This window comes from Monodon monoceros, unplaced genomic scaffold, assembly GCF_005190385.1.
Source record: "Monodon monoceros isolate NGI ecotype Baffin Bay Population unplaced genomic scaffold, NGI_Narwhal_1 Super_Scaffold_18, whole genome shotgun sequence".
Classification (NCBI taxonomy): domain Eukaryota; kingdom Metazoa; phylum Chordata; class Mammalia; order Artiodactyla; family Monodontidae; genus Monodon; species Monodon monoceros.
In genome coordinates, this window is record NW_021703774.1 from 93,533,055 (window position 1) to 93,560,452 (window position 27,398).

The following is a 27,398-nucleotide window of genomic DNA, read 5'->3' on the forward strand; positions in this document are numbered from 1 at the left end:
ACTATATTACTTAAGTAGTATATTTACTATCCATTCAGAATAGGTGTTTTTTTTTTGGGACACACCACATGGCCTGCGGGCTCTTAGTTCCCCGACCAACGATGAACCCGGCCCTGGCAGTGAAAGCACCAAGTCTAATCACTGGACTGCCAGGGAATTCCCCAGAATAGGTTTGAAAATATGTTTTTGTCATTATTTAATATATCTTCATTAACAGTACTATTTACTCAATAGAAATACATAAAATAAAGCTTATTTTATCTGGCTTAAGGTGTTAAACCCTTATCCTTCTTGACATAGTATAATCTCTTGTGTTTCTCTAATTCTGGCAAAAGGTAGGCTGAAACTTAATAGTCTATTAAGGATGTATCTATAAAAGCATTTTACAAATTCTATTTTCTGCAACTTTAGAAATGCAGAATATTAATAGATACGCTCTAGCAAAAAGGGTATATGGAAAAATAAATTTGGAACACTCTGTTATATATATTTCTTAGAGTTTCATACTGCACAGTAGAATGTTAAAGGGCCTGAGACGTTTGCAGTAAAGACAAAAGTATTTACTTTCAACCAGCATTTTTCAAACTACTTTGGCCCCATGGACCACACTCTGACCATAACCTACCTTTTCTTCCCTGTGGAATGGCTATTACATCTCATGGAATAATGTCCTGTGGAACACGGTTTAGAATTTCTTTGACTATAGGATGATCTCTACTGTTTTCTCTCCTGGAGTAGCTTTCTATATGTACACCCGATTTGGTGATGTACCTCCTTTAAACAGTGTTTTTTGGGGGATGTTGCTAAACTCTTAACTTATCTTTTTGTTTGTTTCTTAGTTACTTTGTCAGGGCCACCATTTAAAGGCTTTCTCTTAGAAGCACGTGATGAGAATTTGACTGGCCCTCCTATTGGCTCCTTCACATTGATTGACAGTCAAGTGTCACAGCTTCTGACCTGTGAAGATATACAGGTTTGTGTTTAGTTTGAAACTGATTTCTGTCAGTTTCCATGGGTCTTTTCACTACAAGGTGGTGTTTGCAAGATAAACAATGACATTACCCATGCATTGCAGACATCTGAGTACATCCATGTTGATCAGACTTTCCCCCTAATTTTTCTACTGGCAAGATATTTTTATACAACATCCTAGAAAAGGTAGGGTTGCACCTTGAGGAGTTTATAGCTTTTGATATTTTATATAGTATAGACTCCTATTATATTGAATTTCGAAAGATGTTAATATTGAAGATAGAGTTCTAGAGTGGAACAGAGGTCTAATTTTTGTAATTAATTAATTTAATGAACATTTATTATACCAGGAACTTTCCTGCATGGATTATGGTGATGAACAGGACTTGTTCTTTGAAGAGCTCATAGCCTTACACATAAGTAAAGCATATGGACATATGCTGTATGGCACATAAGTAGAACGTATGGATATAGGACAGACACATAAATGGAATAGTATGATGACTTAGATTAGAACCATACACAGGGTGGATGAGAAGCATAGCAGAGGTGCTGCACACAGGCTGGAGGGAATTGAGAGAGAGGAGATTATCTCAGCTAGACCTCAAAGAATGCGTAGGAATTTGCCAGGTGAAAGAATGTGGGAAACGAGATTGTTCAAGAGAAAGGAATTACTAAAATATAATATTGCATATTTGGAGGCAGGAATTTTTTCTTTTGATGAATCTTCTGCATTCTGTTTGCATCTATTAATAAAAAAATAAACTTACAGTATAAATGAAATAATGAGCAGGCTTTATATAACATCAACACACTCAGTATTCATAACTCTCTTCAGTTCTTAAATTTCTGCTGACTCTAGTTTGTTCATAGAGCCGGCTGCTAATTTGGTGTCAATCAGTCAACATGTATTTATTGAGCACCTGAGTCCCTGTTCTAAATAAAAGTCTTTACCACAATGCCAAGGTCATGCAATGGTAAATTAATTTGCAAAATGGCTGTAGTTCCAGCTATGTTGAGCTATTGAGTGTCTGAATGGTAGTTCTTTTCCATTTTATTTCAGGGATCAGCTGTGAGTCACACAAGTCCATCCAATAAAGCAGAAATTAAAGTCTATTGGAATGCTCCAAGCAGTGCCCCAAACCACATAAAGTTTCTGTGAGTAGAAGAGTTTACAACTCTGTAACTAGTATAATTGAAATAATGATAGTCTGTATCTTTTTTTATACCTATTGGACATTCACCTGTATGGCAGCGGTGTGGTGTAGTAATGACACCACCTTACTGATGTAAGTGGCTGTTTTGCTTTTTTGTTTGTTTTTTTTTCAGCATATATACTGAGCGCTTAGCACAGGACCAAGGATCTAATAAACACTTAATAGACATTTGTTGAGTGAATGAAGTGTTGTAGTGCCTTCACACTAATAAGAGCCATCAATTAATACTTGAGTCTATATGGTATATGGACTAATACTTTTTTATAGATTTGTTCCTGTATTAGTATGAGAATATGAAAAGAAGCAGTCCTGAAATTTGGATGACTTTTTTTTTGCAGTGTCTCAACTTGCAGATTAGACTGTCAAAAAAGTAAGATCATGTGTGCTCCTCAGAATTATGAAATTCAGTAGAATTAGAATAGTACTTCTCTCTTAATCTTACATGCAAGGGGGAAATGGAATGTCATAAAGCCATACAATGATTCCTGAGTGGTGTTATAGACATATTTTAAAGGGAGAATTGCTTTCCTGGCCTGGCACTATTTTCTGCCTCACTTTGTGCACAGGTCACCGGCACACAGTAATGCAGCTTTGCACCTGTGTGTTGAGTGGAATGTGAGAAAGGGGATATGACCCCAGTAAGAACTGATAGTTGCTTATGCAGCCTCTATATAGCTTTTTGCTGTAGCTGCCTGTTACGCGTGGTTTTTGGAATAATTTGACCACTATGAAAAGTGTAGTAGTAGTAGTATGTTCTCTTATGTCAGGAGTGGAAATCTGTGCACTTTAGTCCCGGGGTCTGACATTCCTAGTTGCTGTGCATATGCCCAGAGAACAGACAAGTAAGAGAAGAGAGAGAGAGAGAGTAATTAAAATTCATTTGGTGATGAAGTGGAAGAGAGTCATTAGAGATTTGCCTCACACGAAATTCTGTCAGGTATTACAGGCATCCTTGTTTTATTGTGCTTTGCATTATTTGGCTTCACAGATATTGTCTTTTTACAAATTGATTTGTGGCAACCCTGCATTGAGTGGGTCTGTGGGCACCATTTTTCCAACAGCATTTGCTCACCTTGTGTCTCTGTGCCACATTTTGGTAATTGCTGTAATATTTCAAACTTTTTATCATTATTATATTTGTTACGGTGATCTGTGATCAGTGATCTTTGATGTTACTACTATAATTTGCTGAAGGCTCAGATGATGGTTAGTAGTTTTTAGCAATAACGTATTTTAAAATTAAGGTATATTCATTGTTTTTTTTTTAGATATAGTGCTATTGCACACTTAATAGACTACAGTATAGTGTAAACATAACTTTTATATGCACTGGGAAACCCCCAAATTCTGTTACTCACTTTATTGTGATATTCGCTTTATTGTGGTGGTCTGGAACCGAACCTGCAATATCTCCAAGGTATACTTGTATTAAGTGGTATGTCCCTAGTTCATTACTTTTTTTCTTTCGATTTGATTATGGTGGGCCACAATCATGGTTCTGTCTAATCTCACTCTCGCTGGTACTGCATTTCAGAGCCACAGTTGTTGAGAAGTACGATATCTACTGGGTGAAGATTCCTGGTCCTATAATTTCACAACCAAACGTCCTTCCTTTTACAACACCTAAAGCTACAATAGCACCTATGCCAACATTACCTCCAGTCTCCCATTTAACGAAATCAGTAAGTAACATTTTTATGGTTTCACCAAATGCAATCTAAAGGAACAGCTTCCTTAGAAATTGTGGTTCTGTGCTTGGCAACATGTGTAGAGAAGTAGCTGTCCTGGGTTGTGGTAGCAAGTTTTTGAATTCCCTTCAGGAAATCAGGAGGAAGTCTTCATTGTAACATTATGATTTATAGGTTAGAATAAGAGGAGTGTAAGACCCTGCATGTCAAAGTGTGGTTATGACATTCACATGTAGTCTATACTAGCGGTGGATATGTTTTCATTTGAAAGTAAATCTGAAGCAGCAGCTTTCTTCCATTCTTTTTTTTTTTTTTTAGAAAACCAAAAACACACAGCCAAATATCACACATGGAGAGGGAACTTAAAGCTTAAGCTAAATTTAGACAAGATTTGGAGGAGAATCTTGAAATGGTGATATAACTCTTCAATCTTATTTGATTAAGGCCAATGAGTACTGGGGAATTCTGTGTGTTGAACCACAGAAACTCTTTTGCAAGCTTATCAGCTAGAATTCCATTTAAGCCCTCTGATTCAAAAGAATTACTGTTAAAAAAACATACCTTAGAAAGGGTGATACATATTAGAAATGTTAGAAAGGTTTTACTGAAAGCAATTCTGATAAATTATACTTATCAATTCAGAAGTAAATATAATGAAAAATGTTTTAAAGTAGGTTATTACAGTTGCAAGAACAAATTTGGGCCTGAATCCTGATTTGTCTAATTTCTGTTTGACTTTGGAAAAATTACTTAATTCCTAAAGTCTCAGTTTCTTCACCTGTAAAATGAGAAATAATATCTAGCTCTTACATAGTATTACTATGAGAACTAATTTCTAATGGCTTTGTACTTAATAGATATTCGGTAAATATTAGTTCATTTTTTTCTCTTCCTTCCCTTTCTTGTCTTTTTATAACTCTTTTTTTTTTTTTTTTGCGGTACGCGGGCCTCTCACTGTCGTGGCCTCACCCGTTGCGGAGCACAGGCTCCGGACATGCGGGCTCAGCGGCCATGGCCCACGGGCCCAGCCGCTCCGCGGCATGTGGGATCTTCCCGGACCAGAGCATGAACCCGTGTCCCCTGCATCGGCAGGCGGACTCTCAACCACTGCGCCACCAGGGAAGCCCTATAACTCTTTGTTTCTCTTGTACTCCAATACAGTGTCTCATTTTGTTTTCCTTCTTTTCTACATTATGCAATATATGATGAGCCATTTGATTACATTAGTATGAACTTTTGTTTGACCAAACAATTCGATCTATTATTTGCGTTAGTTCTCAGTTTATTTAGTGTTAATGTTTATTTATTTAAAAGCTGCTTTAGGCGAGTCCACAGTCAGTTTGGACCTGAGCTTCCCAGTAGGAATCTGTTGACAGGATTATTATCTTTCCATAAATTCATATAAAAGGCTTTAGCGCTTGTTGGAGCTTTTGATTGTATCTCTGCACCAAGGTTATAATCTCTAATTATAGAGAGGTTCATTCAGAGTCACAGGATGATGGCATTTGTAGAGAACTAGGAGAGACCTCAGGGTCACTGCTGCATAGTTAAAGGTAAAGAGACCCTGAGAGAATAAGTTCTTTAGCAAACGTGATGGAGTAAAGGGGAGAGCAGAGATCAAAACCCATGGTTCCTAGCTCCTCGTGGCTTGTTCTCTCCACTCGACTAGGATTTCTCTTTAAGTTCCTGTGAAATAAATAAGGAAACAAAACAGCTTCTGCCTGGTTTCTGTTAATATTTGGCCTTTGACCCCAGTTCCTGATACAGAGCTGTTAAATCCCTTGGAATTTCCTGGATGATGGGAGCATCTTTTGTTCTAATGAGGTGACTCTTGGTGGGCTCCCGTATGGGGGCTGGTCACCAAAAAAACCAAGCCATGATTAGAAGCTTGCAGCTTTCAGGCCCCCTCCCCCCATCCTCCAGAAAAGGGAGAGAGGCTGATTGAGCTAAACATCCATCATGTCCACGTGATGGAGCCTCCATAATGATTCCAGAAATATGGGTTTCAGAGAGCTCCTGGGTTCCGGACCACGTGGAGGTGCTGGGAAGGTGGTGCCTCAGAAGTTCTGTGCCCCTTCCTACATACCTTGCTTTATGCATCTCTTCCATCTTGCTGTACGCATCTCTTCCATCTTGCTGTTCCTGGGTTGTTATCTTTTTATCAATGTAATAAACTGGTAATCTACTAAGTACACTATTTTCCTGAGTTCTGTGAGCCATCTTAGTAAATTATCCAACTTGAGGATTAGGTGCTGGAAACCTCCAATTTATGGCCGACCATTCAGAAGTACAGGTGACAACCTGGGACTTGTGGTTGGCACCTGTGATTGGCATCTGAAGTGGGTGCAGGCTTGTGGGACTGAGCCCTTCACTTGTGGGATCTGACACTAACTTCAGGTAGATAGTGTCAGAACAGAATTGAATTGTAAGACACACAGCTGATGTCTCCAAAGAATTGCAGAATTGCTTAGTGTGGGAAATAGCCGCACCCACTTGGTGGCCAGATGTATTGGTAGAGTAGAAGAAGAAATGAGAGTTTTTCTGTACAGTTCCCATTGAATCTAGTTACTTAAAGTAATGTTTAGCTCTCTTCTGAAATGTCATGTCACAGCTCATTCTAACACAAGATAACTGCTTGTTTGCCCTGTCAGATTGTAGAGCTGACATTTTTCAATACTCTTTCTTATTTGCCACACCAAGAAGCTCTGAATTAAATCATTGTAGGTTATTTTTGTTTCTCCCCCACTAAATTGTTCTTACTATTATTTGGAGTGGTGGTATATATAGGAGTAAACTTTTTTTTTTTTTTTTTTTGTGGTACGCGGGCCTCTCACTATTGTGGCCTCTCCCGTTGCGGAGCACAGGCTCCGGACGCGCTGGCTCAGCGGCCATGGCTCACGGGCCCAGTTGCTCCGCGGCATGTGGGATCTTCCCGGACCGGGGCACCAACCCCTGCCCCCTGCATCGGCAGGCGGACTCTCAACCACTGTGCCACCAGGGAAGCCCAGGAGTAACCATTTTTTCTTACATTATCTTAATGTCAAATTTGAACCTGAATTCTAGAAGCAGAGTCCAGGATCTAAATATAAAACTTGCTAAGGGTTTGTTTGTTTGCTTTTAAAAATTCCATCTCTGAAAACTAGAGGACACCCTTTAGGCAAGAATGTCAATGTGGATGTAAATATTCCCTAAGAAATTCTCAAAATTTACCAGATACTTTGCTCCAGAACATAATTAACATGAAGTATTTTGTGTATTAAAGAGATTTTAATACTCATGCATAATTACAGTCCAATTAATGTTGTGTCTTCTAAAGTTTAATTAAAATTAATTAAGTTTAAAAGTTCACAGCCTAACTACTGCTTTGATAATTTCTAATTTGGGATGTGTCTTTGTTCCCTTGTTTGAATCCTTATTATGAAAACGTATTCTTATTAAAACCCATACTTCAAAGTAGTAGCTCTTCTGTCATTGGAAATGAACTGCCTGTTTGGTAATTGACTTTTTCCCCCTGTCATTTTTCTAGTTCAATGCTTCAGATTGTGGGAACAAGAAGTTCTGTATTAGGAGTCCTTTGAACTGTGACCCGGAGAAAGAGCTTGCCTGTGTCTTCTTGTCCTTCACACGAGATGCCAAGTCAGTGATGGTTGAAATGAGCGGTCCCAGTAAAGGCTATTTATCCTTTGCATTTTCTCACGACCAATGGATGGTTTGTACCTTTCACTTACATAAGTGGTAATGAAATGAGAGTCACTGGGGTGAGCTCTCATCAATAGCAGTTTAGCTGTTTGTTCCAGAGTCAAATTATCATACTTAAGGGAGGAATGGAAAGGGAGGGCAGAGAAACTAACTTAGATTCTAAGTTTAAGCAGCTTTGAGTTGGGCAATTACATACCTCTAAGAACAAGGCTGTCCTGAGGAAAGTTAGGACATTAGGAAAGTTAGTTGTATTTTCAGTGGATTTGCCACTTTATCTGTCTACCTCTGTCTATCTCTGTGATAAACAGGAAGTGCAGTTAAGAAAAAGTTGCTCTGCATACAATCTCATGTTGTTTGTGATGTTTTTCAACTCCTAGTTTTCTCAAGTGGCCAGCAACGACAGCATGGGGTGCTCATCTTCTTGCCCCCCACCATCGGCACATTTCCCAAACAGGAAGTTAAACCTGGCATGTCCAGGCATAAATGGATCCTTTACCAGGTCTACAGAAGGTAGCATTTATTTTCACCTGATTCTCCCTCTCCTTGGGTAGTGCAGAATGGATTAAAAGATTCTGTAGGTGGCAGCCTTGTGCTGTGGTGTGGAAGAGCAGAGTTCTGCATTAGCGTTCTGATTTCCCAGGGAGAGGGAAGAAGGGTGTAAAGGCCAGGACATGTGACAGTCCCGTTCCAGCAGGCTGGCTGTGGAGGGGGATGACTACAAACGGAGAAGGCTTTTTACTTCCACATTAGCAAATGCAAGGAGTCTTTTCCTGAGAGTTTTCTTCCTGTCAGGTTTTAAACTTAACATCACTTTTTAAGGAAATCATTATTTCAATAAAAGAGAAAAGGAACTCTGAGAATCTGTGATAGAAGAACAAATATTTTCCTTCAAAGTGCACTCTAATCATGGTGGTCCTTGTTACGCTGGCTGCAAATATTGCAGGGAGCCAGGTGTAACTTTTTTAGGGGGATGTCATTGTAATATACGATATGACCTGTATATTTTACTATATAGTTCCAGAATGCGCTCATTATCTTTTTTCATTCAATGAAGGGTATACCTTAAACCTATGAGATAGAAGACATGTCATCGACTTCTAAAAAGAGCATATAAATTATGACTCTTTTTAAAGTTGATTTTATGGGAAATTTTATACTTGTTCAAATGATGTTGCAATTGTTCAAAACATTTTGCCCATTTCCGTTTTGTAATTACCATCAGACCTACAGCATATCCTTTTGGGTATTCTCAATTCTGGCAAAAATGAACCTTATGCCTGAGGTGCATAAGGGGGCTGGGTTAAAAATAAAATATGACTGTAAAGCAATAAGGAAAGTTGGTGGCTTGTTGTGTGAATGGAACTGGCTCTGAAGGAAACTCTGAAGATGAATCCAACAAGGGTTAACAATGGTAGCCTTGTTGGAATAAGTGTGTAGCTTCGTTATGGTGCATGTCTAAGGTAGGGTACACATTTAGATAGGTGTTCTAGTCACTTCATTAAAAATATTCTAGTCACTTTGTAGCCAAACATCATGCAAAAGTATACTAACACATTTCCTTTTCTGGTCACATAAAATCTGTCAGCCAGAGGAAAAGACAGTATTGTTGCAGTGAGTGTTGTGATGAGGCGCCTGCAAGTAGACCAGTTATTTCTAAGTTGTAGGCATACATGACACAAAAACCTTTATCTCTAATTCAAGATATATTTATCTTACTTAGAAATCTTATGTTTCTAGTATAGTACTCATCAACAGTGTTTATAAAAAAGACTTAATTATGCAGGTGCAGTTGATTTACAGAGAAACCCTATTTGATGATTAAAATCATCTGTACACCTGTTTGCCTAAATTGGGGGAAAATAAATCATCGTCAAAAATATTTTTGAAGTGGTTGTTTCTATTTTTGATTATTTTAAAAAATCTTAGGATATTTTTGTGACCTGCTATTTCTTATCAGTATGTAATGTAAATTTAAATACTGAAGGTATCTGATGTTATGAATACTGACTAGATAAATTAAAAGCTAAATACTGACTAGATAAAAGCTAAATACTGACTAGATAAATTTAGCTAGAAAAAGCTAAATTATAGCTTTTTCAGTTTGGTTTATAAATTAATGATAGCAGTTGTTTTGGTATTAGAGTTCATCACTAAAATTGGTGAAAGTACAACTATCCATATTTTTGCTAACAGTGACTTGCTAATATCTGAATTTTAACTGAAATTCAAAGTATACACCTCTTCCTCATCTCAGAAATTTTGCTATATGAGATAGAGTATTCAAGTATATACACTATATTAGCTTCCGTTCTCTGCGTTCCCCTGCCCAGTGTCGTCTTATTCTATACATAATTTCTCAACACTCAAATTCCACAACGTTCCCAATCCTGACCTCTCTTATGTGTGTCCAGATTGGAATTTCCAGCTGCTGGGTGGTCTCTTCCAGCTGAGTACTCTGGACAACCCAGACCATCATCTGTAAAACTGAATTTATTATCTACCCTCCTGCTGTCCTTTTGTGTTTCCCATTCTTGATGATCAACAACAATAGTAAAAAAAGCAACTACTATTATCGATTTCTTTCTTCTTTTCAGATACTGTCTGGGGCAATTTAGGGACTATCTCATTCATTGCTGCCACCAACTTCTCTGGTGTTCAAGGAAACTTCGTTTGTGATTTAGATTCTTCTTTTTTATTTACCTTTCAGGTGCTTCTTTCTCTCATGCACCCCAACTTTTTGTTTTGAAAAGCCTTAAACCTACATGAAAGTTGAGAGACTAGTACAATGAACACCAGTAAGCCCTTCACCTACATTTGTTGTTTTTTCTCTCTCTCTCTCTCTCTCTGTATATGTGTAGATTGACTTATTCACTGTATATTAACACACATTTCTTTTCCCTGAACTATTTGAAAATTAAGTTGCAGATATCATGACATTTTAAGTCTAGTTTGCAGCATGTGTTTCCTAAGAAGGATATTCTCCTACAATTATCTATAAGATCACTATCACAATATATAATAATTTTATGCAATAGAGCCTATATTCAAATTTCCCCAATTATCCCAGTAAAGTCATATGTATATGTATATTTTAAAAATTTCTGATACAGACTAATCAGTTATCACTCAATGCATTTTATTGGTATATCTCTGTAATCTCCTTTACTTTAGAACTGTTACCGTACCTTTTTTCTTTTAGGCCAGTTGTTTTGTAGAGTGTCCCACAATTTTTACAATAGACTCAGGTTAATATGGTTTTTGACCGCATTTAAGGTAATCTCAATCCTAGCCCCAAAAGCCTTTAGTAGGTAAGGTGAAACTTTAGTAGTTATAGGAAAATGTTTTTTTCTGTAGCATAGTTTCAAAACTCTTCAAAGTCCATTTCTGGCCTTACCCTGTATATGTTTTAGCTCACAAAACTACCTGTTTCCTAAAGTTTCCCTATATTTTTTATATTTCTGTATCTTTGGTCCTAGAAGTTCCTCAGTTTGAAAAACTTTTCTCTTAATCGCAGCTCTACCTTATCCACATATATTTTTTATTCTCTAAGACCTAGTTAATGCTATCTTTTCTGATAAGCCTTTTCAATCCTTTGGCCTTACTTAATTTGTCTTTCCATAGTACTGTGTTTAAATCTCTGTTTTATCATATTTCATGTACTATTTTAACTGTCTCCTCTATTAAAACATAGTCTTTGATTGTAAGAACTATGTTGTCATCTTTATTTCCTCCACATGATATTTTCTCATAGAGTGCATTCTAAATGCTGGAATGAGAGGAACAAACGGGGGTAAGAGGTTCTGTCCAGTTCAGGGATTTGGTTGAAGCTCCTCATGTGTGTCCTTCCAATGCTCCAAATTTGGGGTTTCTACAGCTGCCTGGAGCCTAAGGTTGTCATAGCACCTTATCTTACCCTCATTGTAGAGTAGTGAGAATTGAGAGTTTCCTCTTCTCCATCCCTGTCATCCTCTCCAGTATTTGGGAGGTCTGCCTTAATGACTCAGTTGACTTCTTATCATCAGTTTGCCTCAAGATCAACCATTCTGTTATATTAAATTTTGTTTTAAATAACAAGAAAATTCCTATACCTCATTGATACCAAACATTCTAGAAAACACACATTGTTTGTTTAAATCAGAGATCAGCCAACTTTTTCTGCAGAGGTCCAGATAGCAACCACTTGGGAATTTGTGGGCCATATGGTCTCTGTTGCAGCTACTCAGTTCTGGTGTGATAGCGCTAAAGCAGCTGTAGATTATCCGTAAGTTGGTGGCTGTATTCCAATAAAACTTTATTTATAAACACTGAAATTTGGATTTAATATATTTTTACTTGTCATGAAATGTTATTCTTTTAATCAAAAAAAAACACATTTAGATATGTAAGCACCATCCTCAGCCTGTGGCCTGTACAAAAACAGGCATCAGGCTGAAGTTGGTCTGTGAGCTGTAGTGTGTAGCGGTTTAAATTATGATGACTACAAGTTTCTTATCTTGAGTTGCACTAATTCTGATTTGAATATAAGATGTGTAACAGGGAATAATTTCTTTGCTAAGGTTATGTACTTGAGAGTTAAAACTGGAACTTTTAAAAATAAATTTAAAACGTGTTAGAATATCATATTGGTATTCATAGCAAAATTTAAATCATAACTGGTTAGTCTTGGATCTTGTTTAAGGAGTTTAGTGACTAAAGCACATAAAAGACCTTGTTAGATAGTTTATGGAGAGCAGTTTAGAATAGATGAAAGAACCAAAACTATACGCAAGAATTTAAAATCCAGATTATTCTTTTGTACCGTGACTTAAATGTGCTTTAAAGATGCAGTCTGCCCTCCGATAGTCACTTTAAATAAGATTTAATTTTTAGAGCTAAGGAATGTTGGAGATTAAAGGATAGATAAAAATTAGACTGACAAAGGATGCCCCCTTGAGCTCAGATACTGTGGTCTCAATATGCAGTAGTAAATCTATTAAGTGTGTACAATCTTAGCAATATTTGATTATAGTATCTTACATCTTAAAAGTTACCCCCCCAAATCCAATAGAATGCAGTGCACTTACAGTTATGAAAATTGTAGGACACATTTATTTACAAATAAATATCCAGAGCAATGTTTATGAAAACTTCAGTGAAAAAGGTAACAAAACTTTATATTTTCCCATTTGGGGAGAAAAATAGGTTATAAATACAAATAGGTTTGGATGAATATATACAAAAGCATTAACAGTGGTGTTCAATTGATGATGGGTTATGGGCATATAACCATGTTATATGTCTATTTTAATACACTGAAATTTTATTGCTTTTGCATGATAACAATCATTTTTAATTAATATATCAGACAGCCAATTCTTTAGAATTTGTGGTATCGTTTTAAGATTGAGTCAGTAAATTATGTTTTAAAAGCATCAAATAGTATTTGATAACATTAGGGACTTTTTTTTTGGATGCGTCGGGTCCTCGTTGTGGCTTGAAGGCTTCTCTCTGTAGTTGCAGCGTGTGGGCTTCTCTCTAGTTATGGCATGAGTGTTTTCTTTCTCTAGTTGTGGCGTGCGGGCTCCAGAGCACGTGAACTCTCTCGTTGAGGCGCACAAGCTCAGTAGTTGTGGCGCGCGGGCTTAGTTGCCCTGTGGCATGTGAGATCTTAGTTCCCTGACGAGGGATTGAACCCACATCCCCTGCATTGGAAGCCGGATTCTTTACCACTGGACCACCAGGGAAGCCCCAGGGACTTTTCTTTTTTAAAGAAATGAAATTCCCTTGAACTTTTTCTCACTTGCAATTGTTTTTCAGGGTGGTGATGATGCTTATGTGTGTATTCTTGAAGATCAGACTGTGCACATACAACCTTCCCATCTGACAGGGCGAAGTCACCCTGTAATGGACTCCAGGGTAGGTGTGAAAATTCTGAGAATCTCCATCTGGCCGGTCCACCTTCTGGCTATATGGCTGACAGTGGCATGGCTATGCTGCAAGATAGCTTCCAAACCTGCAGTTATAGCAGCAGAGACCAAGCAGGGGCCTGGCAGCAGGGTTCCTCTCTTACTATAATCTGGGAGAAGCCTTTCTGCGTTTTATTTTTAACATATATATATGTAAATTATATATATTTAAGGTGTACAACATGATGTTTTGATATCCTTCTACATAGTGAAATGATTACTAGAGTCAAGCTAATAAATGTATCCATTGCCTCACATAGTTACTTTTTCTTTGTGATAAGAGCACCTGAAATCTACTCTCTTAGCAAATTTCCAGTATATAGTACAGTATTAACTACAGATACTGTGCCCTTTTTCTATGCTTTAGAAAGCATAAGAAAAGTTTCTCTTTGAGGAAAAGATGAATTCTTGCTTGTGTTACTTAAATCCTTTTATTAATGCATCTTACAAAAAATATTTTATGGTTTATTAAGAGGGTCATCAGCCCCTTTTCAAAAACCTACAGACAGATTTTTAAGAGGCTTATGTAAGTGACACAGAATTTCTTGGTTGGTGAGAAAGAGGTGCACATATGGTAGGTACTGGTTCAGTGCCTTGGGCAAATGTCTTAAGTGCCCGTTGTTGGCACCTGTGCCAAAGATGGCCTATTTCTGGTAGAGAAGTGTCATTTTCACATGGCAACTGACAAGCAAATGAGCTCTGATGGAGCAGTAGCTATCATCTAATGACATGTTTTGTACTCTGCATAGCTTTCTCATGGGGTTGGAACTTCTCCTCAGTTGCATGTTGCATTTTGGCCACTAGAGTATTACTTGCTAAGTGTTTCTTCAGTGTTGTTGATTGTATATTGGTGGCCAGATGAAGTTAGTACATCTGCCAAAGTTTCTAGCCTAGGTAGTAAAAATACTATCTTTGCCAAGTGGGATAAAGACAAACTGGGAGAATATGTTTCTTGTACTCTTCAAAGAGGAAGTGGGAAAACAATGATGTTGCAGACAAAACATGAACAGGGGAACTTAGGGAAAGGAAATTGAACAGGTCAGGATTTTGATCATATCTTATTTTTAGCAAATCTTTGGAAAGTGCTGAGAAGACCCATTGTATGTGTTTGCAGGATCCTCTTGAGGATATGGCTTGGAGGTTGGCGGATGGTGTTATGCAGTGTTCTTTCAGAAGAAACATTACCTTTCCTGGGGTTAAGAATAGATTTGATCTAAATGCAAGCTACTACATATTTCTAGCAGATGGTGCAGCTGATCATGGTAAGTATATTGATAAAAAAACTACCTTTTAAAGTTTTTTTTCGCTCACTTTATTCCTTTCCCTCTTTTTTGGGGGAGACTATGGTAATTGCTCTTTTTTAAGATATACATTTGTGGGTAAAGAGTTATTAAACCCTCTTCCATTTTTGCCTGACAATTTGACTTTGGTTGACCTTCTAGCTTTGTTCCCCTGGAAACTAGGTAAAGGTAGTGTTTACTGGGTTATAAGGCAATCTGCTTATGATAAAAGTGATTTCTGGCTGGTAGACTGCATTTGGACCAGGAGTAAATACCTAGTAAGAAGCCATGTCTTTGGGCTTCCCTGAGTGCAGTGACATTGTTAGATCCTTTGCAGGGATGCTAGAAGCAGGACTTTGGGGTTATTGCAGGAGATATCGGCTCTTGTGGATGCCCTATCCAGTATGAATCTCATCGCCTTGGACCTGAGCTTTCTCCAGGGAGGTAGAGAGGGGTAAAGAGAATAGCTCCTGGACAGCTGAGTGAGCTTCCACAGGACCTCCCTTTGAAAAAGAATGCCTCATGGTGCCCTGCAGGTGTGCTGTGTTTCCTGTCCCACGTCCTTCTCAATCAGTCTGATGCCAAGTGTAGCCTAAGGTAGTTTTATGAGTTTGAATGTTTAGTTTATACTTAAGACTGCCCTGGTAGGTACTGCAACACATATTAATAAGAATAATTAGATTTTGTTTAAGGTCTTGGCTAATGATATTCTGAAGAACTGCAGGAAATGCCAAGGTAGTGTAATATTTAGTGACTCATCTCCCTGGAGATAATACTACCCCCAAACTTTGAGCATATGGCCTACTTTGAAAATGGTGAAAAGCTGAGCATATAGAATGGAAGGATGAGGGTGAGGTAAAAGAGGAGCAGGAACAGAAATGTGGTACAGGCAGAATTGTGAAAAGCCTTGCATATTCTATCATGTGGTTTATTTTTTAATTTTTTTTGCCGGACGCGGACCTCTCACTGTTGTGGCCTCTCCCGTTGCGGAGCACAGGCTCCGGACGCGCAGGCTCAGCGGCCATGGCTCACGGGTCCAGCCGCTCCGCGGCATGTGGGATCTTCCCGGACAGGGGCACGAGCCCATGTCCCCTGCATTGGCAGGCGGACTCTCAACCACTGCACCACCAGGGAAGCCCAATCATGTGGTTTATTTTTAATTGAAGTATAGTTGATTTACAATGTTGTGTTAGTTTCTGGTGTATAGCAAAGTGATTCAGATATATATATATATATATATATATATATATACTTTTTCAGATTCTTTTCCATTATAGTTTGTTACAAGATATTGAATATAGTTCCCTGTGCTATGCTGTAGGACCTTGTTGTTTATCAATTTTATATATCGTAGTTTATATTCTCTCATGTGGTTTAAATTTTGTACTATAAGTAAAGTAGGGATTCAAAAGGTTTTAAAGTAGGACAAAATATCAACTCAGTGTTAGGGAAAATTTAGGAATATTTGCAGCTTTAGTTGTGGATGATATGTTTGGTTATCTTAGTCAAATCATGTATTCTTACTTGCACCAGCAACAGCAAATGTAGCTGGAAATAATTTCCTGGTTAAATGATAATAATGAACAAAAATTACTTAGTACTTAATGAGTGCCAGTTGCTGGCTCAGCACTATCATTAAGGTTTTCATTTTTATCTTCATAGAAACCTACATAAGATAAGTACTATTATTAACCTTATTTTATCTGGCAGGAAACAGGCTTAGAGAGGTTAAGTCATTTGCCCAGACAAGTAAATGGTAGAGTTGGAATTTGAACCTGAACTCTTTGACCTCAGAGCCCAAGTGTTTCACTTTCTAACATGGGAAATGTGGGAAATGAATTTTTAAGGAGAAGGTCAAATATTTGCATTTTTAAACAAATATTTCTAAAGTGCAGGTTATTGTCTTATTGTTATTATTGCAGCTGTCACTTATTGTATATTACATATATCTCATTTATTTCTCACAGAGGCTTTGTAAATAGATAATATGTTGCCCATTGTAGAGATAAGAGAACTGGAGCCTAGAGTGGTGAAGTAACTTGTTCAAAATCAAACAAGTAGCAGAGTCAGGAATTAAACCCAACTCTGTTGCAATTACAGGAGTTGTGCCCTTTTCATCATATCAAACTGCTTCCTTTTGTGCCCAGCATGTTATAGGTGCTCCATAAATGATTACTGACTTGAATGGATGACAGATTGCTAGGAGATTTTAACAGTTTGCATTTGTACTTTAAAAAAGTTTATACTTAAAAAGTTTATACTTTAAAAGAAAAGCAGTGTCATTTAAATGGGTGAATTCTGTTGTGCAATAAATTATGTGTGGTTTTGGGTGTATGGTGATGCCAAAAATTTCTTAGGCCAGCATTGTAGAATTTGGAATGCATTTTCTGATAGAAACAATATGTTAAGTAATAGTTCTAACATTTTCCTGGAAAAACCTAGTTTGTGGACGATTCATGTACAGAATAGAGCACTGTTTTATCTCCCTTTCCTGCTGGTGTTGCTATGCTCGTGGCATGGTAGGGAGAATCTCTACCTTGTGTTTTGTGGTGTTTCCCAAAGCATGGGGCTCAAATAACCTGCTTCAGAACCATCTGGAATGACTGCTCAAAAGGCAGGTTCCCTAGCTCCATCCCACACTCACGGAATCTCTGTTGTTTGTGCTTGGAATCCGCATTTTAACAAGCATTTCAGGTAATTGTTCTGTATACTGTGGTTCAATAACTTACTGCTCTAGGACAATGTTCTTCCAACGAAGGTGTACATATTGTAAGGTAGTCCAGGGGATACAGAAAACAATACCAGAACTTTTTTCTTAGATTTATTTTATCTCACTAAAAATTTCTATTTTAATAGTGTTCATAATGTGTTAAAACAATAGTACATAAATACATTTATTAACATAAATATACATATGTCACAGACTCATTTTTGTTTTTTTTAAATTTTAAAAATTTATTTATTTTATTTTTTTTGACCGTGTTGGGTCTTTGTTGCTGTTCCTGGGCTTTCTCTAGTTGCGGCGAGCGGGGACTACTCTTCCTTGCGGTGCGTGGGCTTCTCATTGTCGTGGCTTCTCTTGCTGTGGAGCACGGGCTCTAGGCATGCGGGCTTCAGCAGTTGTGGCACGTGGGCTCAGTAGTTGGGGTTCGTGGACTCTAGAGCACAGGCTCAGTAGTTGTGGCGCTCGGGCTTAGCTGCTCCACGGCATGTGGGATCTCCCCGGACCAGGGATCGAACCTGTGTCCCCTGCGTTGGCAGGCGGATTCTTAACCACTGCATCACGAGGGAAGCCCCCCATTTTTTTTTTTAACTGGTGGAGTGCAAAGCAACAAAACAAAACCTCAAAAAACAAATCTAAACGTTACCGCTTCAGGGAATTCACTTTCTAGTTCCCTTGTATTGGGGAACAAAGTACAGTCACCACATAAATCAACTGTCGCTTCTGATATCTAGTCATATGTATGTGGATCATTTATATGCTGCGCACTGCTTAAAAGCAGTGAGACTTTGTGAGGTTGAAACCATTTTTCAAAGCAGTCATATAATCTCTGTAACCCATGTTAATGTAGAATGAGGTCAACCTGGGCAAATCTGTTTCTCAGGAGGCATTGTTTACTGGCAGTCTGAAGGTCAGAGGGAACACCATGGTGAGTCAGATGCTTCAGATGATTCTTAAAGACTATGCCAAGCTCTGAAGGATGCTACATTATTAGTAAAAATAGAAAAATTAACTACTTTCGTCATCCAAATATGCAAAAGTGATTCAGCAAGAGTGATCAAAACTAAAATACAAGGGAAATTGCTTAACATTTTCAGATTTCAGATAACTTTTCAGGTTTTCATTTTCTACTAATTTTTCATGTTACCCTTATTTTTGCTGTAAGCTAGCACATAATTATCTTTCTGTTCTTTTTCTAACTGCTGAGGTTTTTTTTCACCCTTTCACAGGTAATTTTATTCTCTTCTCTGGGTGTCAACAATGCTCATAGATTGGAATTTGAAACATTCAGAAAAGAGATACCTGAATATTGTCACATTTCTTTACATCACAATTTAATAACTATTGAACATTCATGTCTACTAAATGCAACGAACAAAACAGTATAAATTTTTACCCGACTCCCTTGTAAACAAGGCTGGTGAAATCCATTGGTGACAAATGGAATTAATGCATTACACAAAGTCAGTGAGGAAAAAAACCTTCCCTGTGAGTAAATTATTCTGTTTATAAATAAACTCTGATTTTTTTTTTCCAGCACATTTACAGACCTGATCAATGAAAAGAAACAAGATATGTATTTTCCTTTAAAAAGAAAATGTTGAGAAATGGCCCACAATGGGAGAAGTCACCTAGGAAGAGGGGTCAGAAGCAAACTAAAGATAATTGAGAGTTGAAAGTACTGTCATATTTAGTAAAACAAATTTAAAACGTTTTTCTAACTGCTGTTTTGCCCCCAGAAAGTTGACTTTATCCTATCATGAAATAAGCAGTCATGTGAAATGCTGAGTGTGTGAACTGAAAGATAGAACTCACTTGGGTGAATAAGTAATTCCCAATTTGGAAATCTACCAATTTAAATAATTAATGAAGTAGAGACCCTGTTATCACATGACCTGTTGTTTTGACAATTTAGGAATAATACTGTAGAGCCGTGTACTACACATGAACCCAACGTTCCTTAGAGCATAACGCTAAATTATAATGGAGCCATACAGTGGAACTTCAAAATTATGATGGACTTCTGCTTTAATGAAGGTTAAGTTCATCTTAGCCCATGGCTCCATGGTGAATCAGAGTTTAAAAACACTTTTCTTCCAACTTGACTCTCAGGCTGTTAGGAATGTGGTCTGGTTTTTATCGCTACCACTCTACTAATACAGTATTTTTATATTCTTCAGTGCGTTTCTTGTCATTTTCAATAGTTTTTTTCATTCTTTTCTTTTTGACATTTTTGTAGCTTCTGATAGTTATTGTCTCTTTCTTCTTGACACAGGTCTCTAGGTGTTCACGATATAAAACTCTTCTCGTTTTCTGCTTTATCTCGGATCTTCTCTGTAATAACAAGCCATGATATAATAGTTCACCAAATGAATAACCTGGTGTCCAAACACCAGTTTTTGAATAGTCCATTTTATCTCTACTGTTTCAAAAGCCTTTTTATTATACACTAAAAATCTTTCAGTAAATCAAATTGTTTATAGTTTATTCTTCCAGTGATCTGTTTGTCTATTACTGCACTGGTTGAAATTACTATAGCTTAATAATAGGTTGTGAATTTTGATAAAGCATGACACCTCTCCTAGCCTTCTTTTTCAGGAATTCAGGAATTCTTGCCTCTTCCTTGTGTATCGGCTCTTCTAGATAAAATTCAGAAATGATTTATCAAATTTCATTAAAAATCCTATTGGAGTTATGACTGGAATTGAAATGAAATTTTAGATTAATTTGTGGAATAATCAACGTCCTTGAGTCTTCCTATCCAGGAGTATATTGGGATATTTCATTTATTCAGATCCTGTGGTTTTCTTCATATCTTCCTGTAGGGCTTATTTATTTATGTTACTTTGTTCCTATGTATTTTATAGATTTCTAATACAAACTATTGTGAATGGGATTATTTTTTCTTACATTTTCTAAATTTGTTGGTGTATAGGAAAGTTATTGATCTTTGAATGCTTATCTTGAATGTAGCCACCTAGTTTTCCAGTTGATGGTCTTGGATTTTCTAGATGAAACATCATATCTTGTGCAAATAATGACAGGCATAGTAGCCCTCATTTTATTTCTTTCCTTGTCTCACTGCATTGCTTACTTCTCCCAGAAAAATGTGGAATGGCAGTGGTGATATGGTAAGTATTCTTATCTTATCCCTGATTTTGATGGGAATGCTTCTGATATTCACTGTCGTGTTTTTCTGGTGGATATATTTTATTGTGTTTAGGAAATATTCTGTTCCTAATGTTACAAAGAGTTCATGTCATGGATGTGTGCTGAAGTTTATCATTACTTTTGTAGATTTCTGAATGGTGAACAATCCTCACTTTCCTGGGATGAAAGTCATGTCTTATTATTCTTATTATTGCATAATTGATTTAATTCACCAATATTTTATTTAAGCTTTTCACATCTATATTCATAAATGATTTTGGTGTATGGTCATAGGATTCTGTGCGTTTGTGTGTGTGTGCATGTTGGCCTCATTTTGGTTTCAGTGTTATGATAATCTCATAGAAAGAACTCAAGAAGAGTTTAAATAAATATGAATTTTTAAAGTTAAAAAAATTTTTAAATGGTATGATAGAACTCATCCACATAACAGCTTGAGACTTTAGGAATGGAAATATTTGACTAATAAAATAAATTTTTATTGTTATAATTCTCCAGAGTTACTACTACTTTGATCTATTTTTGTAATTCTAGATTTCCTCAGAAATTCATCCATTTTATTTAGATTTTGAAATATTTTTGGCTGACTTAAAGTTGTATATAGCATTTTCACATAATTTTAAAGAATATGTTCGATATCAGCAGCTATGTCACTGTTTTCATTTCTAATATTGTTTGTGATATTTCTTTTTATCTTGTGGTCAGATTGTCAAAAAATCAATCGATTTTATTGGCCTTTTACAGCATTGATTTTTCTCATTTTTAGACTTACTGGTTTGTTAATTTCTACCTTTATTTTTAATCAATCCTCCTTTTTGGTTTTCTGGGTTATGTTTTGTTTTAAACACATCTTGACTTAAATGATTATTTCAATACTTTAAAGTCTTTTAATATTTTTTTAAGGAAATGCTTTTAAGATGATTAAAAACTTCTTTTGAATAGTACCTTAATTACATCACATGTGTTTTGCTATGAAGTGCCTTCAATGTTATTCGTTTTAAGAAGACTTGTGATTTAAGTTTTGATTTCCTATTTAACCCAAGGGTTATTTAGAAGAGGAGTTTCTTTTTTTATTTTGCGGTACGCGGGCCTCTCACTGTTGTGACCTCTCCCGTTGTGGAGCACAGGCTCCGGACGCGCAGGCCCAGCGGCCATGGCTCACGGGCCCAGCTGCTCCACGGCATGTGGCATCTTCCCGGACCGGGGCACGAACCCATGTCCCCTGCATCGGCAGGCGGACTCTCAACCACTGCGCCACCAGGGAAGCCCTAGAAGAGGAGTTTCTTAAATATCTAGCTGGACCATTTTTTCCTAGCTTTCTGTTGTTAATTTGTTTCATTTTAGATAAATAATATAACCTATATAAATATTTCTTTTTGGAAATCATTGAGGTGTAGTCTGTGGTCTAACACTTATTTGTTTGAAACAAAGATTCATACATATCTCATATCAAATTTCTTAATTATTTTTATTCTTTTTGGCACTTGCATTGTATTCTAAAAACAATGTATTTTCCATAATTTATTTACTCATTCTTCTAATGATGGACATTTGGCTTGTTTAAATTTTTTTTAGCCAGTGTAAAAAGAAAGTATCTATTAACATGCTTATAGATATACCTTTGGTTAAAAATATACCTTTGGTAAATATTTCTGTAAGATAGATCCCCAGAATTAACACACACCCATACATACCCATATACACAGACTAATTGGAATAATTCTATACATGCACAGATTTAATTTTATACATAATGAATATTATTATATTATATACTAATACTACATATATTTATATTATATTAATACATGTGTATTAATATAATATCAATATATAATAGTATATATATATCATGTCTATTGAAATTTATTTATTTTTTATTACCTTAAGAAATTTTGTTTCCATGCCATGCCATTGTCTCTCCATTCCTTCTCTCCTGAGAAAGTAATTCGTCTTCTTCTTTTTTTTTGTTTTTAAATTTCAGGTCGGATTCATAAGCATTCTCAGCAACCTTTGATTACATATGACAAATACAATGTGACAGGCTATCCAGAGAACGTAGGAGGATCCCATTCTTTACTCCTTCTGAAGGTTCATGGTAAGTTACATGTGTAATATCATTACTGCTTTGTGGAATATACTTAACTTTGTGGAATAAATTTAGTGCTGGCTAGATTGAGAATGGTACCAGGCATAATTTAGCAAATGTTCATAAATCAATAACATTTGTAGGTAGCATAAACAATAACATTTGCAGGTAGCATTATCTATTTTAATGTTTGATAATTTTTATTAAAAATGAAGAGTAGGGATAATTCAGTGGTTTTAACCCTAACTGCACATTAAAATCACCAGAGGAGCTTTTAAGACATCTGTAATTTTAAAAAAGTATGATAGTCATCTCTAATTGCAGCCAGGATTAAGTATCATTGGGTTAATTAATTTAATTTTTATGAGACATTAATTATACCATTTATTAAAAATTGCTAATAAAAGAGTGGTTTATGATTGTGATTGTTTAATTATAATAGTAGTTTGGTTTCAAAAATACAATTTTTTTGTTGAAGAACTGATCAATGTACAAGTATTTGAGGGTATACAAAGAACTCAGTGCTATACTTAGGTATTATATACTTAAAGTGATGAAGGGAACCAAGTTGGAAGAGCAGTAGCCTAGAAATAAGGCTCTGATGTACTCTGGTTCTACAAGTGAAAGTTGATTCCATTTGAAAAGTAGTCCAGTTGATTATTGAAAAACGGGATTGAAAAATAGGGAAATAGTGTAAGTGTATACTGTACTATACTATTGTAATGTATTAATATTGGTGGGAACTTTCCTTAATTGGTATATTTCCTTTATATTCTCCAGAGTTATCCATTCTAGTGAGAGTTTCAATAAAGCTTGAAGCTATCTTTATTGTTGATATTTTGCTTCTACCAGTAGCTCTAGTTGAACAGTAATTGGATTCAGAAATAATGTGCCTATTTGTTTTCCATTATTTTTTGGAGTGAAATGTGAGAAGATTCTGAGATAAGTTCAGAAAGGCTGTATAACTTCAGACAGTATAATGATTAAGAGCACAGTTGTTCAAACCAGCCTGGGTTCAAATTCCAACTCAGTAACCTTGGGCAAGTTACTTAACTTCTCTGTGCTTTCCTTCTCCATACAGCAAAACTGGAATAATAATTATACTTTATAGGAATTGTTGTAAAGATCAATTAGATTAATACACATAAAGCACTCAGAGACAGTGCTTGGCATGAAATAAGAGCTTTGGAAGTGTTAGCTATTAGAAGTAGTAGTGGTGGTGGTAAAAGCATTGATATTTAGGTTATGTTTATGTCAGCTGAATGTATTTTTGTTGGCTATTTACATTTTCTACGCATTTGGCTTGGTCATTTAAGAGACAGCTTAATTAGACTGTGTTGTCAACCGTTGCATTTTCTCACCTGTAGGTGCCTTAATGTTTGTGGCATGGATGACTACAGTTAGCGTAGGTGTACTGATTGCCCGGTTCTTCAAACCTGTTTGGTTAAAGGCTTTATTTGGTGATGCAGCTTGGTTTCAGGTAGGTGGAGAAAAAGGTTAATGCAATTTCCATATTATTTGAACATTGCAACATGAAAACACATGAAGTAAGCGGATTTTTTTTGTTGTTTATGTATGGTTATAGTTGTAATTTTGGAATCCTCATAATTTCTTTTTGCTCTTTGGTTTCCTAGCCAACTGAGAATAGACACAAGGTACTTGATGGAAAAAAAAATAAAGACAGCTCTATGAAGGGCCAGGCTGGATTGGAGAATGTATCAGTGCCATGTGCGTTTCTTTGGAACATGGATTTTGGGACCCAAACGATCTTGAGTTACATGTCTAGTTGCAGAAGAAGAGACTAGAAGAACATTTACCCACTGCACTGAGTACAGATGGGTTGAGGAGGGCAGCAGAGAAGAAGAAAGAAATAGTGGGTGCTTACTATGTTGCAAAGCAGTGGTCTGTCCTCTGGTTGATGGGCCAGTGAATGTTAGGCCGTCCCTAGCTCACCAGTCAAGATCATGTATCTCCTGTGTGGATGGGAAGAGAAATTAAAAGTGTCCTTTTTAAGGCTGTCCCTTCCCGTGGGATGAGGAGGCAGTCTTTTAATATAAACATGAGCAAGAGTCAATAAATACCCCTCAAGACAAAACAAAACAAACCTTTATCTTTCATTTGTCATGGAGTACAGATATTTGCACATATAGTGGAAGATCAATGACTATGTGTTGAGATAGAATGTACATGTCTGCTTATACAAAAAAATACTGCTTATTGGAACAGTTTTGACTTTATAAGAGGTATTCTTGAAACTTTATATAAATTTGTAGCTTTTAAGATTTACCGTATCTAAAATTGTTTCTCGCTTTTGGCTGGCAGTGTTAATCTGTTCTATTTGTTCTCAGTAATGACTGCTACATCCTTGCTCCTGTCTCTGCCTTTGATTGCTCTCTCTCTCTCTCTCCCCTCTTCTCATGTGGATATTCCCAACTGGAAAACTCTTTATGTCTCCTCTTTACCAATTCAAACCCTCCACTGTCTTTAAAACTATGGTGTCTATATGTATATAGGGTGACTATATGTTCTACTTTCTGCTGATGTGTGTATATATATATATGCACACACACCCCATATATGTCTGTGTGTGTGTGTGTGTGTGTGTGTGTATCTATCTATCTGTGTATATAGTGATTATATGTCCTACATTCTCTGGGATAGTTTTTGTTTGCACCAGTTATCCTCACATAATCAACTAACAGTGCCCATTTTCACTCTCGGTATTCTCCTCATTTGGATAATGAATTACACATTTCAAATATGTTCTCTTATCTGCTCAATTAAATCCCAGACTCCCCAGGAAACAGTACTTTCTGTTTCCTTGCAGTTTCATTGCATCCAAGCACTGTGCTTGGTGGTGGAACTTAATAAATGTGTTTGGAAGAAAATGATGGACTTGGCAAGTAAGTGCTCTGTGTGTGTGAAATATCCATTCCTGCTGTTCTGGGCAGGTGAATTCTTGGCAGATGCTTTAGAATGATGAGGTTGGCAGCTTAGGCTTTTCTTTAAAGTTCAGTGGAATAGTAAGATTTTTGTTTTTAACTGACCACAAATTGTGGCTAGGTGTCAATTGAATGCATGCCTTCTGTGAATCTCATCCCATGACCTTCATAGTGACGTCAACTCCTTTCTCTTATGTAGTTAACTCTCTTCTCATTTGTGATTTCATCCTTGCAGGTACATCGAATGCTCATGCTTACTACTTCTGCCCTCACTTTCATTGCTTTTCTTCTGCCTTTTATTTACAGAGGAGGCTGGAATTGGGTAAGTAGATCTTAAAAAGTATGTTTTTATTCTATTTATATGTTTAAAATTCATTTTGGTGCCAAAGGAGATTGCTGTTTTATTCTCAGATGATGGGTAAAAAGATATTTCTGCATGTATCCCTCTTTCCTTCCTTTTTGAATTATCTGATGACTATTTCACATGGTTGGTGGTCAGGGATGAAGTGAGAATGTAAGTGCAGATTACTTGGTAATGGAATGTATTTTTAGACTGCCTCAAATTTTAAATAAACACTATATAGCTTTAATAAATTTTCTTGCTATAGAATGGTACAAATTGAAAGCATTATATCTGAGGAACATGAACACTGTAAGTGGTTTTCTCTAACTAATACTGTGACTATCACTAAGCTAACATTAGTTGCATTCCTACTGAACAAACTGTGCTAAGTGCTTTACATGTGTTATCAAATTTAAACCTCAAATGAAGTTGTTATTGATAATAATCCCATGTCACAAATGAAGAAACTGAGGCTTATTCTCAAATGTGTATCTCCAGCTTGGACCTCTACCCTGATTGAGACTCACACAAACAGCTTTCTACTCAGGAACTCAACTTGCATGTCTAAGGCACCTCAAACGGAGTTCCTGACCTCTCCTCCCAGTCTTGCTCCATGTGCTGCCATCCCCATATTAGTTGTTTGCAGTTCCCTTCTTAGGCCAAAACATTGGAATTATTCTTCACTTTGCTCTCACGCCCCATGTCAAATCCATCAGGAAATCCCATTGGCTTTACATGTCAAAAACAACACTTTTCACCATCACTGGCACTACTATGTGGCTTCGAGCCACCATCATCTTTTGCCTGGACTTTTTTGCAATCGGCACCTAATTGGTCTCTCTACTTCAACCCTTGCTCGTGTACAATCTGTTTTCAACCAAGAAGCAGAGTGATTTTTAAAAAATGTAAATCAGATGATGTCATTCCTGTGCCCCAAACTGGTTTCTCTAATGCCTCTCAGTTTTTCTCAAAGTTAAAACCAAAGTCCTCCATGATTGGCTCCCAGTTACTCTCTGAATTGATCTGCTCTTTTCCTCATCCAATAGCTCATTTCATTTCACACTGGGCCAATGCTAGGTATGCTCCTGCTTTATAGTCTTTTTTTTTTAAATTAATTAATTTATTTATTCTGCTTTATAGTCTTTGCAAAGATTCTTCCTTCTGCCTTGGTCATGCCTCCTCTACTCCCTCACCTTCTTCAAGTCTTTGCTCAAATAATAGCTTCTCAGAGAGCCCTGCTCTGCTTCATTTTTTTTCCTGAAGCAATCTTTACCTTATGTCGTTTCAGATAATTTACTTAAATATTATATCTTTTCTTTGTCCGTCTTCTCAC

General features: G+C 36.7%; 1 protein-coding gene across 7 annotated transcripts in view; it reads left to right on the forward strand.

Annotated features, from left to right (window-relative positions):
- FRRS1 (ferric chelate reductase 1) overlaps positions 1-27,398 on the forward strand; it is a 94,409-nt gene that overhangs the window by 60,355 nt on the left and 6,656 nt on the right. For all 7 annotated transcript variants that reach the window (XR_003794267.1, XM_029226854.1, XM_029226856.1 and 4 more), the window contains 9 exons: positions 840-973; positions 2,036-2,130; positions 3,724-3,871; positions 7,404-7,586; positions 13,373-13,471; positions 14,636-14,783; positions 22,676-22,789; positions 24,148-24,260; positions 25,958-26,044. Coding sequence is in view for 6 of the 7 variants with exons in the window: in XM_029226854.1 (XP_029082687.1) it covers positions 840-973; positions 2,036-2,130; positions 3,724-3,871; positions 7,404-7,586; positions 13,373-13,471; positions 14,636-14,783; positions 22,676-22,789; positions 24,148-24,260; positions 25,958-26,044 (1,121 nt within the window). In the remaining variant the exon portion in view is untranslated. The remainder of the gene's footprint in view (positions 1-839; positions 974-2,035; positions 2,131-3,723; positions 3,872-7,403; positions 7,587-13,372; positions 13,472-14,635; positions 14,784-22,675; positions 22,790-24,147; positions 24,261-25,957; positions 26,045-27,398) is intronic.